The 15,417-nt window shown below is 40.6% G+C and overlaps 1 protein-coding gene and 1 pseudogene across 1 annotated transcript; one reads left to right on the top strand and one right to left on the bottom strand.

Annotated features, from left to right (window-relative positions):
• LOC119903927 overlaps nucleotides 1-15,417 on the top strand; it is a 42,280-nt pseudogene that overhangs the window by 16,787 nt on the left and 10,076 nt on the right.
• On the bottom strand, nucleotides 2,349-4,322 carry LOC119903926 (BTB/POZ domain-containing protein KCTD4-like). The gene has a single exon (XM_038720229.1). The coding sequence runs from the start codon at nucleotides 4,079-4,081 to the stop codon at nucleotides 3,305-3,307; it is 777 nt and encodes a 258-aa protein (XP_038576157.1). The 5' UTR covers nucleotides 4,082-4,322; the 3' UTR covers nucleotides 2,349-3,304.

Genomic DNA, 15,417 nt, shown 5'->3' on the forward strand with positions numbered 1-15,417 from the left:
GTTACAGAGCATACCAACAATCAGAGTTACAGTTCCAACAGGCAGAATGAGGGATTTTTCCACTCTTGCAAGAATTCAATTTGGATGAGATTCATGCTTTTCAGTACTTGGAATTATTACATTTAAACATTTCTACTCCCACATGTTTCCGTAAATGGGCCTTGACATATCTCCGCTTCACATTGTTTGGACATGAACCAGCCGAGACTTGTCTTGCATTTGCTTTGGCACCAGGAACATCGGCGACTGCCAAAGCAGATTTTTTGTCCTTAAATGCAGCCATTACAGTGTTTCTTTGTGACCCAGTATAATCAACCTATTGACATGTGATTGGAGCAATGCAAACTGAAGAATAAATTGGACCCAAGACCTTAAAAGACCTTAACTTGGATTTTATTCAACCTTCTCCTCCCTTCGGATATTAATGTGATTTGTTTGTTTAGAGTATGTGTTTAGTTGCTTATATAAAGGGGCACTCCCCTGATTTGACACATGAAATTCATTTGACTTGATGCTCTACTCAGCCTGTGAAAACAGTTGAGCAATGTCTTCTTTGGCTCTGGAGGAGTCTGATCCATCCGCAGTCTGATCTGCTGGCAGCTCCACTGGAGTGGTTGGGGTTAAGGGCCTCAGTGGTGGTAATGAGGGAGGGACAAGCGCTGCTTTTTCACTTTCCCCACCCAGACTTATCCTGCTGATCTGAAAACCTCCCAGTCACAAGCTTGCTTCCCTCTCTTTTTTAGCTTAAATAGTATTAGAGACTAAATATTTTGATATTTGGGCCTCTGCTGCATGGATTCTGAACCTCCTCTCCCTCACAGGTCCCCCACCCTTTGTGTTAAATATTTTCCCTGCTCATTAGTGTGAACAATGGTATATTGCTGCTAACATTGATGAAGACACACATCAGAGTAAAATGCAGAGAGATAAAAAGAGGTCCTCCTTGGGGGAAAAGGGCAGGATTTATCTCACAGACTGGCCTACTTTTAAAATACCAAATATCTTTACTGGAGCTGGGAGGGTTTGAAGGGGCTCCCTAAAGGCTACTGCAGGTAGAGTTGCTGCACTGTGGTGGAACCAGTGCAACTTACTTTCAGTCATTACAGCAGGTGGTCTGAAGGTGAGAGCAGGGCAGAGCATGTTTTAGTTTAAGTGTTAACTGATTGTGTGTGATAGACATTATTGGATGATAACATTGTGAGGGTTTTTTTAACAAATAATGACTGTCATCAAATTCTGTTCATCATTGTTTCAGCTTGATGTAAGATCATTTGCTAAATTCAGAAAATCAAAGGCCTTTATCGTGTGTTCAATGCAGGAGCATCAACATGATAACGTTAGAGATGAACATAACACCAGGCTGAAAAATGTTGTCACCGAGCCTGTTGACCCTCAGTGTCGTTTTTGGGTGTGGCCGACTAACAGTGATGTCAGGATGTGCAGAAGAATTTAAAATTCACTCCACATGAAGCAGATATACATACAATACATTTCTATTAGGGTTGGAATTAATCAGTCATTAGTCATATACTAAGCTTCCAGCAATATCACTTTGTCTGCTTTCCATACGCCAAATGCGAAAATGTTAAAATCCTTTATATAATATCTCTGATTAGCTTCTTAGAAGCCCAAAAAATTTGAGACAAATTGTACATAACAATTTTTTGTGTAGTTATAATAATGATTTGAAAAATGTTGTAATCGAAACGGCCCCGATAATTTCTACAAAGAGGGCTTTTAATTTTGAAGATCCTCAAGTGGCATTGATCAATGAAAGCCACTTTCAGAATTAACTGTCCAAAGTGGGTTTTGGTCTGTTTTTCATTCATGGAGCAAAAACCCAGAAACATTTCACCCTCTACTGTTCTGACACCTAATGTGTGTAAAATAGAATATGCTGCACATAGTTATTGTTGCTCCTGTGATCCTTCTAGATTGGTCCAGATGTGGAAAATGGCATCTTAACACATGCAGAGAAGTGTAAAAGGAGTAATTTATGCAAGGAATTCAGGTTTGGTAAAGCTGAAAGTGAGTTCAGTTCAGTGTGTCTCTATCACTTATTTGCATCAGAATATTCGGGAAACTTAACACTAATAATGCTCGCTCCTGGCTCAGTGATTAACAGTTACACACTGTGCAGACTGTAAGTTCATATGGGTCAGAATTAAAGGGTGATTAGTATAGCTTTTATGCTATTACATAATTTTAGTAGATTCTAAGAGTGGCTGCCTGATGTTTTATAATTTATATGCAAAGTAACTTCTCAACATCATCATAAGCGCTATTCGGCAGGCTTTTTCCGCCAAGCAATGCCACAGACTTTTGAGAATACACTTCAAAACACTTTACAATAGTTTCAGTGTCACTTTTATTTGTAAAATTATCACATTGAAAAGTAATAGGCATTGTTGTGACTTCACAGAGGCTCACAGCACCAACAAACACACCGTTCATTTAGTGCACATGCATCATGCTAGATTCAAAGCCCTTACAACAATCATGGTTCTTTGCACTTAAACTCAACTTGTTGACATGATCTGAGAAACAGTTTATGCTGCTTCAGTTTGATTTTGGATGGGAAGTTGGTATGTCCATCCAAAACACTACCATAATGCGCTGCAGTTTACCCCTCAGGCTCCAGAGAGGCTAATAAACTAAACACAAGCTATTAAACCAACTAAACACAGCACACACAGTGTATAACATACACACACACACACACACACACAGGCTGTAGTAAAAGCTGAGTGGCACAACAGTGCACACCACGGCTGGGTTTGAAGGCTTTTGCAACCGTTGACAAAGCAGCAGAAGCAGTTCTTGTGCAGAGACAGATCCACTGATAAAGCTGTCGGTGTTCAGACTCTCAGTTTGATCCCCCCCCCCCGGTTGATCACTGCTTGTCTCCCACATTACAAAGTTTAGTTTTTGTGTGCTATGTACTCAAATGCAATTTCTAAAATCATAAATGCTAATTTGCCCATGGAATCATTCTGAATTATATAAATGCTTGCAAAGCAGTGTAAAGGTTGATGCCAAAATGCCATTCTGCAGATAACAGAATCACCCAAATGTTGCCAAATCCTTTCTTTGTAAGCCAGCATTGTGCAGTAAAGATATAAACACTGTCCTGTGAGACAGTCCAACCCACCCGTTCTCCTTCTCCCACCCAATGACACATTACAGCTCAGCACATGTTAGAAGATATTCAAGTCAATACCTTACATTAGCGGGGTGGATATGGAATCAGGCACTACTCTTTTCCCTCTATCACCCCCCGCACTTCCCTCTGTTTCCCTCCATCCTACTTGACGAAGTGCAGGGCCTCGGCCGCCACCACAGAGCCTTTGCTGCTGTCGAGGCTGGTGACCAGCTTGAAGCCTGATCTCAGTGCGAGCATCACTGTCTCTAGTTTCAGACAGTCAAGTGTGCACAAGAATGTGCTGTCCTCCTTCAGCACGAGCCGCGAGCCCGGCTCCGACTTGATGAAGTGTCGGAACTGGATCACGTTGGACGACACCACAAATTCTTCTGGAAAGCCGTCCAGGCGACTCTTGGAGATCTGCACCAGCCGCGCTTTCACCTTGTCGATGAAGGCGTGGTCGCTGCAGTACACCTTGAGGCCCTGTGACCGCTCATGGCTATCTGTCATCTCCAAAAAGGCGGCTTCACGCTGGGCCGCCCTCTGACTTTCCCACTCGATCACAGCTTCCACCAGTTCACTCAGACGGTAAAAATCAGCCTCCCGTCGCAGGAGTCCTGCCTCCCGGAAGTCATCGGGCAGCTGGAGCTCTCCGGTTCGGAGGTAGTTGAGCACATGGCGAAAAACTGGACCATCTCTATCGATGAACGGGTTGCCCATGGAATCTGTGTGCTGGACCGGCTTCTTACCGTTGGCCAGCTCTTCCAGAAAGGTACCCAAGTGCTTGGCAAGGGTGGTCCGGTGGGCCGTGTACAGGAACCCCCCAACGTTGAGGGTGATGGTCCCTGAAGAGGGCTTCTTGAAGCTCTTGCTGGGCTGCAGCAGGTCCGGGTTGATGTGCCTGAGTTCACTTTCCATCCTTCTGAGGTTCCATTCCATTCTCCAGTCACCCTCTCCAGCCTCGACCCAGCCTCCTCCGAGCTGGTGCGTGTGCCGTTCAAATCGAGCAGAGGATTTTTCTTCTCTTTTTTTTGGATCTGGCTGTGTGAGGCTGCTGCTGCTGAGAAAATGAAAATGTGTTGTCAGCTGTCTTATAGTGAGGGTTGAATGTGTTTGAGTGTGTGTGATGGTGGATGGGTGAGTGCTGTCTGGCAGAGGAGCTACAGTGAACTGGGAGCTGAAAACAAACTGGCTCTCAGTTCTGCTCGGTGTCCCTCCCTCTCTCTAGATCTCTCTCTCCCTTTAGGAGTGGGTGTGCAGACAGCGTCACATGCAGGGAGGAGAGAGAGAATATGAGAGCAAACAACAGAGTACGGACTCCGGGAGCACTTTCTTTCTTTCTTGCTCTCTTTTCCTAATTATCTCTGATAAAAAAAGGTGCAGAGGAGAGATCTAGCAATTAGCTCTAGCTGAGCTCCAGCAATTACCGCGCACACACACACACACATGCGCGCACACACACACCCTCCTGTCACCAGATGGAGGGGGGGTTGCTTCCATAATTCTTGTGGTGTGAAACTGTCTCAGCTTGTGTGAGTCTGAATATGAAACTCCTTTTGCAGCCAAATCCATCTGTTTACCACACAGCCCTACATGTGAACTGGAATCTGTTTGAAAAGGAGTCCAGTTTAATTCGGGGGTTTACTGGTATGCTGTTTCTGTCTCATCTCTGGTTATGACGGGGAGACGTAGAGCGTTAGTCTTATGTAAATTAAAGCAACAGGGAATGCATTTATGTAAATATCCTATTTTCTTTCTTGCAAGGTAACAAGCTTTCCTCTGTCTTAGCGAATGTAGCTTGGGCATTACTGTTTGTGAGCCTTGTATGTGTGCTGGCTTTGTGGTCCTGTGGAGGAAATGGACCAATTACAGTCAATGGTGGTCTGGTCATGAAGGACAGCTTTTGAATTGACTAATGCTTTGGCCTGTAGCCCCCCTCAGGGGATTTGCACCAGACTGGTAATTTGCCACAAATGCCTCCATATCGTGTGTGTGTGTGTCACATGGCAGTGTTTCTCCTAGTGCAACTGCAGATGTGTGCCACCTATTAACTGTGTATGTTTCTTGTGACGCAAGTAACCACCTTCATTTTCCTCATTGTTTTGTTTTTTCAGGCACCATCTTTTAAGAAATTACAACGCCGTGGGGGGGGGGGGGGAGTAGAAAATGGCACAAAACAAATGTTAAAGTGTGTGTGTGTGTGTGTGAGAGAAATAATAAAGTTATTGGGCAGAACTTTATTATTTCTTATACACACACACAGATGCACAAACACTTACGCAGACAGCCTGCACATAAAATGTCTGCTTATGCTTGATTCTGACCCAGACAAAAATCCGGTTGTAGAAATATTTCAGTCTAGATGGTTTGTAACCTACTTTAGATGTTTTTTTTTACACCAAGCAGGTAATGCCAGTAAATCTGCATAATTTATCAGCGCTTGCACAGAAGTCTGGCAAAGACAAAATACCTGATTGTGGCAGTGTTTGTCAGTCAACGCAGCAGAGACACTGCGCTGGCTTTGCCTGGATGTTTTTATATTTTAGACTACTCAGTGGCAAAATGTAATAATTATTTTCGTTATCGATTAATCTCCCAGATTATTGTTTCGAATAACCTATATATTGTTTGGTCTATGAAAAATCAATTTGTGGAAAAATGTCTATCCCACAGTCCAATGATGTGTCTTCAAATGTCAGTCCAAAACCCAAAGTTAACTAAACTAACTCAAAGTAAACCAGAAAATATTCACACATGAGATGCTGCAACCAGTGAATTATTGGCATTTGTGCCAATAATTCACTGGTTGCAGCATCTCATGAAAAATGATTCATGGATTATGTAAATAATTGCACATTTATTTTCTGTCAGTTGACTATAATCAATGAATCCACCAGTCGTTTCAACTCTAATTAGATTAGAAATTGAATTATGCCAGTGAGGAAATAGGGCTGTCACACCTTAATTAGTAATGATCTACAGTAAAATACAGTACATAGTAAGCATACACAAACACAAAGTTCACTCATAGTTTGGTAAGAGTTTTACTGAAGGTTGACTTACTACTTATTGTGCTGTAAATGGTACAGTGGGTTACCCTATTCTGAATTATATCTTGTGTATTACTTCTGTAAGGTACAATTTCTCATGACCAATGAGATAATCATACAGTCATTACAAAACACATCACTCAGATGATGCTCTTTGTCTCTGCATTGCACCAAACTACAACAGACTGCTCTTAATGAAGTTAAGAGACCACATTAGCTCTAATAAGTTAGATTTTGTAAGTCCAAAAAAATTTTTATCTGAACCATTTTTATTCTGTGAGTAGGAGGAAAAGTCAAGGATTTTTATTTTTCTCTTTCATTTAAGTGCAAATGTACCCGGATCACTAAAAGATATGGGTGACAAATGAAAGGAGAAAAAAAGCTAAATTAAGTGTGTTAGTATGGAGTGAGGCCACCACGAGCCTACACAACCGCTTCAGTGCTCTTTGCCAGGTCTGTGGAACACCTCCTCATTCCTCCAGAAGATATTCCCTCATTTATATAAATAACCTCTTATTTAATCAGGTAATCTCATTGAAATCAAGATCTCTTTTGCAAGATAGAATACATAGCACAAATGACATAACAAAAGGACGTAACATCAGAGACGGTCATAGACATCACTAAATAGATTTGCATTTAATTTGTCCACAATCTGTCTGTGTGCAAGAACATGGAAATCACTGCAGCTCTTTCCCCCAACAAACTAAATAAGAATAAAGTGATGCCACTTCGTAGACTGCTTGATCTCCTTAAATGAAAATGTGAGCAACAGGTGTGTTAGATTTGTGCAACAGGTTGTCAACTAGTTACACCTCAGTGCTAGTGCTATAAATGGAAGTGCATTGCATAGGGATTCATTGAAGATTAATTTTAAGTGAAACGCTGGATTCAAACACAGAGGCTGTGGCAGTAATAATTGATGTGGGTTACTGAAATGCTGCTTTCCTTTGTGTGTGCGCGTTTATCTGGGAGAAGATCCCAGAGTGACGGCGCTCTCTGTCTCTGCGGCGATTTTCTAATCATAAGTGATTAGTGGTATCATCATCAACAACACTCAATTGGAATTGCAAACGAGGCCAAGATGCAGCAGGGAGGATTGTGGGAGGTTTGACCTGCTTTCTGCCTCCTGTTCATTAAAACTGGCTCATCCAGGACGATCGTTATCTTCAAAGTCAGTGAGAATCTGTTTGTCACAGCTGTTGTGTCTCTTTGTCAAACTGACAGCTTCAGATGTTCGAATTCAATTTCCCAAAATGTGGCTAGCAAGGTCTCTCCTTCCCTCTTAAAGGTGGTGAATTATTCATAGAGCTGCTCCAAGAGATAGTGGTGTGGCATGGAGTCACTGACTGCTGTGAAGCTAACATGGCAACCACTTAAAATAGGGTCTCACATGAGCTCAGAGCTGTCAATCTCTTGCATGATCCATTATGGAAGTCTATCTACAGACAGATGTGTGCTGGGGGTAAAGTTAATCTGATGGATCAAAGTGATCCAGATATCAGCATTTTATTTTTTAATAATCAGACATATCGCCCTGGGTTTCAGTGGCCCATTAATGTCACATGGCCTACATAGTGGACTTGAATTTTGATATTAATCTTGAAATATGAGTAGTCAGGAGGTTCAATACAAAACTTATAAAGCACTTTACATACAGTGATAATCTTTAGAGATCTGCAATCAAAAGAGAAATAAAACCTTGAACACTAATAAAGGATAAAATAAAAGAACATCACATAAATCAAAGTGACACGTAGAAAGTCAGACACGCCGCAGAGTAGAAAACACAGTAATACGTTACTGATTGATGGTTTGCTAAACCCCTCCCTCAACCGATCATAGCAACTGTATCTAGGCTCAGCAGGCGTGTTGAGATTAAAATTTCTCCATGTTAAAGTGGTTTGAATGGTGCTTCTAGTAACAGTCATACTCTGCATTTAAAGAGTTGGGAGGGTGGTTCACTTTGAACCATTTTTTTTGCCTTTTCAAAACCAAACAATTATTTAATTAATTGCCAAGAAGGTTCTTGAAACATTGGTGGCTTAGCCCAGCAGTCTTTTATGTTTTCACCTGTTTTCACCCCCTGCCTATTGAACGTAATTATATAAAGCAACAGTAAATGACCTCTACTTGTATCGACCCACAAAAAAATGCACAGCAACTCTTATCAACCATCTAATTTTCTGTTGGTAACTTGTTATGCCATTTGTCAAACTGAAATTTGTCTCATACCCTTGCCATTTCATTCATTTTTAATCATTGAGCTACATTTTAATTATTGAATATCAGGCCATTTAAATATTTATTATGATTGTTATAAGTACACTAATAATAAGTATTAATTGGAGGACATATTTGTGCTTGTAACACTTAATTTCCTGCATTCTGGTTAATTTTTCTGCACATATTTATTGAGGAAATGTCTATTTATATAAAGAGAAACACAGAAATCAGGTGACAATTCAAAATATATAAAATAAAGTGTCATATAATGGAGAAAGGCTCTCAGGCATTTTGTATTCTGCTGTCAGATGTTTCTCCTGTAGGTCAACTTTTCTCATTTAATTTTATCCCTGCGGAGTCAACACACATGTAGGCATGACTGAAGTGCATGTGGCACCTTTTTAACCCAATGATAAATGAATTAATTATAATCCAGTTATAATCTCCTGCACTCCTGTGTTTCAGCACATTTTCTGCTCATGTTCAAAACTTACATTTGCAGAATAATATTTTTGAGACAAAAGTCTTAATATTACGAGAATAAAATTGCAATCTAATGAGTCATATTTTAACAAAATCTACCTGCTCCTCTGCAGTGCATTACCCAGCGTTTTTGCTTTGCTGATATGTTAGTAGGCTACCCCCTTTAGAAAGTCTGACCGACACAGAACCCGTCTGGGACTGTACTGGATCAGACGAGCACACTGATCTTCGTCAGAGGTGGAAAGCCGAAACTGAAAATACTTGTGATCAGGCATAAATGTCACCATAAATCCACACAAATGTAAACTTCAGCTCCTCTGATAAAGTGCAGCTCACAGCCACTTCAGGGGGGGAGCATCCTGGAGCAGAGAGTCGGCTAAATGAATAAATCTAAATATAATGTAATGTGAGAGACGGTCCCAAACAGAGCAAAGGTGTCTCTGAGCGAGGAGGATAGAGACGGCGACGAGAGCGTCAAGTGTCTGTGTCACGGTCAAGTGTGTCATGTTATTCTCTCACTACTTTGCGGCGGACTGTTAACAGTTTGTGTAGAAATTACATTAACTAGACACTGACATTTCTGTTAAAATGTTTTGATAAAAAATTTTGCTAGGGACAATTCAGTAATTGCTGTGTGTTCTCGGATTTATTTTTTTTTTCTCCAATTCTGTCATTTTTATTGTTACTGTTTTCTGTAAAGTGTACTGGGACCACGCAGCTGGTGATTTTACACTTTAAATAAATCTGACTTAAAATCTGACTTAAAGCCCTGGAAAAATGACCTGGCGACGCTGATGGTGCCCAGAGTTTGAATTGTACCAACTTTGATGATCTGGCTGCAAATGTTAGCATGCTAACACATTAAAGTAAGATGGTAAATATGAACATATAATGCCTGCTCACAGTCAGCCTGTTATCATTGTCATTGTGAGCATGTTAGCGTGCTGATGTTGACCTCATAGAGCTGCCTGCTTGAATTTAGATTTTCATTGTGGTCCTTGAATTGAAGACGACAAAGTTTATTTCACACTTGCTTTGGCAATGTAAACGTCTGTTTCCTGTGCCAATCAAGTCCCTTTTTGAATTTATTGATATATTTATTAAATCTGGAAAAAGTGGCTGAGTCCAGATGACATCATACTACCAACTCAATAATTACCTATATGACCATCAATAAAATCCAGCATAAAAAATGTATTTTATAAAGGTAGTATAACAATAAGATTACACAAAGCTACGAAGGGGGTCTTTGAGATCTTTAGGGGGCTCTGTTATAAATATTATGTAACACACTGAGTTGTGGTCCAGCCACATCAAACTTGAACACTTTTTAAAACTGCACTGTCATATTTTACTGTTTACATTTTTAAAACTCATTAAGCACCATTTTAAGAAAACTCTGAAACGGATATTGAGTTTGTGAGACACAGACCCACGGCAGTCCAGTCAACTAGTAATTTAACTGTCCCCAGTTTTCTCTGTGTTAGTATCACTTTGAAGCCCACTTGTTGCATATGGATGGTGCTACAAAATCAAAACGAGTGGGCTGAATACATTTACAGACATTAGAAAATCACTTCAAAGTTAATGAATGGAATCATTAAATTTCCTTAATGAAGCAGCCTCTGGGCTTGGTAGAGATGAGCTCTAATGGAAAATTATATTAGGAGATCCAGTCAGTGACTTTAACCCCTCCTCATGTTGCTTCCTTGTTGTCATCATGTACAGACAAGGCGCCGTCACTACTGTGAGTGTGCAAGTGTGTAAGAAAGAGAATATTGATGTAATTTATACCTAAAGGGCAGTCTCATTTATGAAATTTGATTGTTAGAGCCCTCATTTCTGGAGGGACTGACATCTTAGGACCAAGTTTTGCTGACATCCAGATACATAATATACAGAAAACCATATAATTACTTCTAAAGCCCTGCAAACGTACATTTGTTTTATAAATTTAGGTAATTATCAAACTGGATAAAACTAGCCTGATTTCCATTCGTACAGTTAACCACAGTTAGACGTAGGCACGCCCAGTTTGCATATCAATACTTCTGTCTGCGTCACAAGTTTTGGACCTGCCAATTAAGCGAATGGAAGAGAATTATTGCGCTTGTCAAGGTTCTCTAACGAGGCCAGAGCAGCTGTCATTATACACAACCATTATGCTTTTTATAGCACCCGTATCATTAACTCATCACATCAACTTGTAAACCATCACCAGCAGTAATATATCAGTGCGGTAATGATGTAGCTTGCATTGGTCATGTTGAAACAGACTTCCGAACGGCTTCACAATTAAAGATGATGATGATGATATCACAAGATCATAAACACAGGATGTGGTATCAAGTATAAATGTGTTTATTTTGGAGTTGAGTGGGTTGACATAAGCAACACAATACATAAACAGGGTATTTCAATGACTTATGAAATAGGTGACATCTTACATAAGCACATGTTTATTGTTTCCAGTATTTAACATATTTGTTGAGTAGTTTATACATAAAGGTCAATTCCTCCAAACCATTTAATTCAGTGAGAAGTGCAGTCCGGTCGTCTTTTGTTCGAGGGTTTGCTTGCAGCCATTTCCGTGAGATGGCTTCCTAGCTAGCAGCCAAAATAATTTTAAGGAGATGTTCATTCTGTGTTTTTCCGTCGATATATGAGTTAACGAGCAAGCTAACCACAAACTCACTAGCTGGCCAGGCTTGCGTGAGTCGTTCATAATAGCTCCTGGAGATTTTCTTTCCCCTCTACTGCTCTGTGTCCTCCCCCTAGGCATTTTGTTCACCATATTTTAATATACATTTTATTTTATTCTATGTTCTGTGTGTGTCGCTGGAAGGGACTATACACTTCCATGTCAACCTTGTGTTGCATAATGAAAAATAAACTGCTTGTTTGTACCAAACGAACTCTTCTGAAGAGGAAAAATAATAAAGCTCTGTCCCTACGAAGTCTTTTATTTAAAGATGTTGATTCCTGTCTCATCAGTGTCTGCAAAGCATTGCTCTTTTGTGGAACAGTTTTATCTGCCACATTAAGGTTAAATAACAGTGAATGGTGCAACACCGCTAATGAGTTATGATAGCTTCCTCCATTTTGGACTCGCTGGCACTCGAAGGTCAGCGCTGTCAAAACGGTACAAATTTGTGGGTCAAAGATGAACTTGATTATAAAAATCTGTGTGGATTTACTTCACCCCCATGAAGGAATCCAGTGAAATAATATCGCTGCACAATTTTGGCATTTTACATAGAGGGAATTTTGTATTCTAGTCTACAGTACATGCACATTTGATGGGAACTGTACAGATGATGGGTAGTCTGAAAAAAAGTCAATCAATGAACTTACAGCCTAAACAAATGTTATATTACATTCCAACTCTGTCTTTATGTCATGCCGTCTCCAGCCTTATCATGTCACTGGTGGCTGACTCTAGAAATATATGTATGACGTGCACACATTCTCACCGCACCTCTCTTTTTTTTTTTTTTTTGAATAAAAAACGTTCATGGTATTTGTGCATGTGTGTTTACATTTCTTTCTAAAGTATTTCCAGACTTTTCCTGAAAGCTAACTCAAACCTAGAAAATCACAATTGGCAGTACAACCAGGAGGTCACCGGGCATCAATCAGATCTGAGTCGAGATCAGAGGCAAGACGGTGTTGTTTTTAGAGAAGGAATGAAATCTTTCCAAAAAGTCTTATTGGAGAGTGATCTCAGAGCAGAGAGAGCCACATTAATAGCCTGAGGCACAGTAACAGGAGCAGCTTATGCAATAGGTCTTGTGTTTGTACGAAAGATATTTTTTGTATAGACACTGAATGGAGCTTAAGGCTAGTAAACCTTGAAAAGAAAAAAAGAAGAGCTGTTAGGCTGCAAAGATTTTACAATCCTGACGAGCAGCACCTGCTTTGCATGCTGATGGTCTTTGACCAGCGCAGTTGTATTGTTGCTCTGACTCTAGTATATGAAGGCTCGGTGTGTTTGTGGCAGATATGGTGAAACGTAGATGAGGCGGGATAGTTTATCCAGAGACGGTGATGGTGGATGGAGGCCTGGTGGGCGGCGAACTGTTTGTTGTGTTTAACATTAGGAAGGTGAGAGCCTTGAGGAAAGGGCCTCTGAGCAGATGGAGAGTAAGAGATGTGCGTGAGGGGGTGGACGAGTGACCTCCTCACCCCCTTGCATCTGCCTCTCTTCCACTATCATCTTTACTCGCCATTTTTCACTGCTCTGCTCTTAAAGAGTTAGCTAAATGTATGTCTTAATACAGGGCTTTTCATCTACGTGTTTCTTTGTTATCCTGATTTCTCTTTTATCAAACTGTTAATATTTGTTTTTAATTCAGAGACAAGAGAGTGATGGCACTTTTTGGATCAAATTCTGTAGTATTACACTGATCTCACTGTATTAATATGTCAAATTTTAATAAGCTACTTTACTTACCCTGCTGGTTTGTTCTCGGTGTTGACATTGTAAAGAGACCGAAGTGCAGCAAATGTTGATTCACAGAGAAAATCTGTCAACATTACTGTGAAATCAGACAGAAGACTATAAACGCACTTAAAGAGTAACGCCTGTCAGCTGGATGCACTGTGGTCATGCTGGACGTGATCTGCTGCAATACCAGCCGATGCGCCACTGTCTACTGTCGCTTACATGACATATGTAAATATAGCAATTATAAAGTCATTTTCCAATACTGTACAAATATAAGGCAGTAGACCTAATTTCACAAAGTTAAAATAGGGGGTCTTTTTTAGGAATGATAGTGTTTATATAACGAGAGCGGGGGAGAACCACTCTAAACAACACTGGAAACAAGCATCTTAAATTTAGTCGACCGTGAAACAGAAATAAACAGCACAAAATGTGGCATCTGAAAACCAGACTGCAGGAAGACTCTCACTTACATCTGAAACACAACCGAGCCGTGACATGAACTCTGAAGTGAGGATGCCTGAAGTGTTTTTTTGTTTTTTTTGGAGCTTATAGTATGTTTGCCTGTTTAGCTGCAGTGCCCAATCATGATGACATCATTGGACGCATCGGTCCACCCAACACAATATCTTATGGTGTCCTCTGAATTAATTCTTATGTTTTTGGTGAACTCCTGAACCTTCTTGTAGATACACTCTCGGTGGCAGAGATACCTGTGTCACATTTAAGACATGCAGCAGAGTTTTATTCTTATTCTTCTTATCATCACTCATGCAGTAGACAATAGTGTGTGTGTCTACGCTGGCTTACTGTTTTGACATTACTTGTGTTAAATTTAGACCTCTGTAATTCAGAGTATGAAATGATTGGCAGACAGAGAGCAAGTGTGTGTGTTACACAACAATGTGGGAGAAGAGTGATAAACCCAAGAGCGAAGTGCATGTAGGCTGTTATCTCTCTGCCATGGTTTTATTCACATAGAAAGGAAATCCAAACACATACATCCCTGTGTTTCCCCACACATAGACTTTACTTGGACGGGTCTGCCAGGTATTTTAGTGGCCGCCCAAGTATAGTTGGCGACCCATTTTGGCATTTTGCAGAGAAACACAGAATGAGTTATCTATTACGTTACAAAACGTGGACACTGAATATTTTACAAGGATAGACCAAGTAAAGCGGCACACCAGAACACACCAGTCTCAGTGACAACAGGACACTAGGAAGTTTCTACGTATTGTTTTAACATGACATAAAAGGTTAATTATCAGTGAGCTTTAGAGGTGCTGGTAGGCAGATTTTGTTACATTTGGACAAAGCCAGGCTAACTGTTTCACACTGTTGCTGGCTTTATATTTAAAGGACAGACTTGAGAGTGGTATCAATCTTCTCAGCTTGTGTCTGGAGTGTCTGCACCACTCTTAAATTTATTTTGTATCTAAGAATTTTTTCTTGATAAGAAAGTAGGTGAATGTGAAAAATTCAATTAAACCACTCAAAAATTAATCTATTCCTAGAAGTGGTCTTGCGTGAGGCCCAATGTGTCTGTGGTACCTCGCAGATATTTGAAAATGCTGGTGGGAGCAACTGCCCAAATGGATGGAAATCCACCATGTGGCTGGATCTTCCACAGTTAAATGGTAATAAAGTCTTTATGCGTCCCTGAATAATGGGTGCCTCGGAGAATTAGGATACGGAGTGTCTGCCAAAGGTCTGGACCAAAACACCGATCTAAAACTTAAGTGTTTTATAGTAAAAGTAATGTGCAGGAGTCTATTTATCTCAAGTGTTCCTCCCACACACAGAGGCCTTGAGCTACACACGCTGTGGTCAGTCCACATCCCATACTGGTTTTCTCCATTTATCTACAGTATGTGTGTCTTCCCATGTTGACAAAGGCATTTGTGCCTCTGGATCCAGAAGAGAGGAAACTGAAAGACTTGAGTGGCAGGAAAGAAACTGTCCTCATTTCTTGACGGCCTTGGTAAAATCCAACAAGGTGTTTGACCGTGAGTACCGCACAACAGGGATGTTGGGGTGTGTGTGTGTCAGTGATCCTGTGCATGTGC

Source organism: Micropterus salmoides, unplaced genomic scaffold (genome assembly GCF_014851395.1).
Source record: "Micropterus salmoides isolate LMB-PRFRI ecotype aquatic unplaced genomic scaffold, ASM1485139v1 Ms_hic_scaffold_15, whole genome shotgun sequence".
Taxonomy (NCBI): domain Eukaryota; kingdom Metazoa; phylum Chordata; class Actinopteri; order Centrarchiformes; family Centrarchidae; genus Micropterus; species Micropterus salmoides.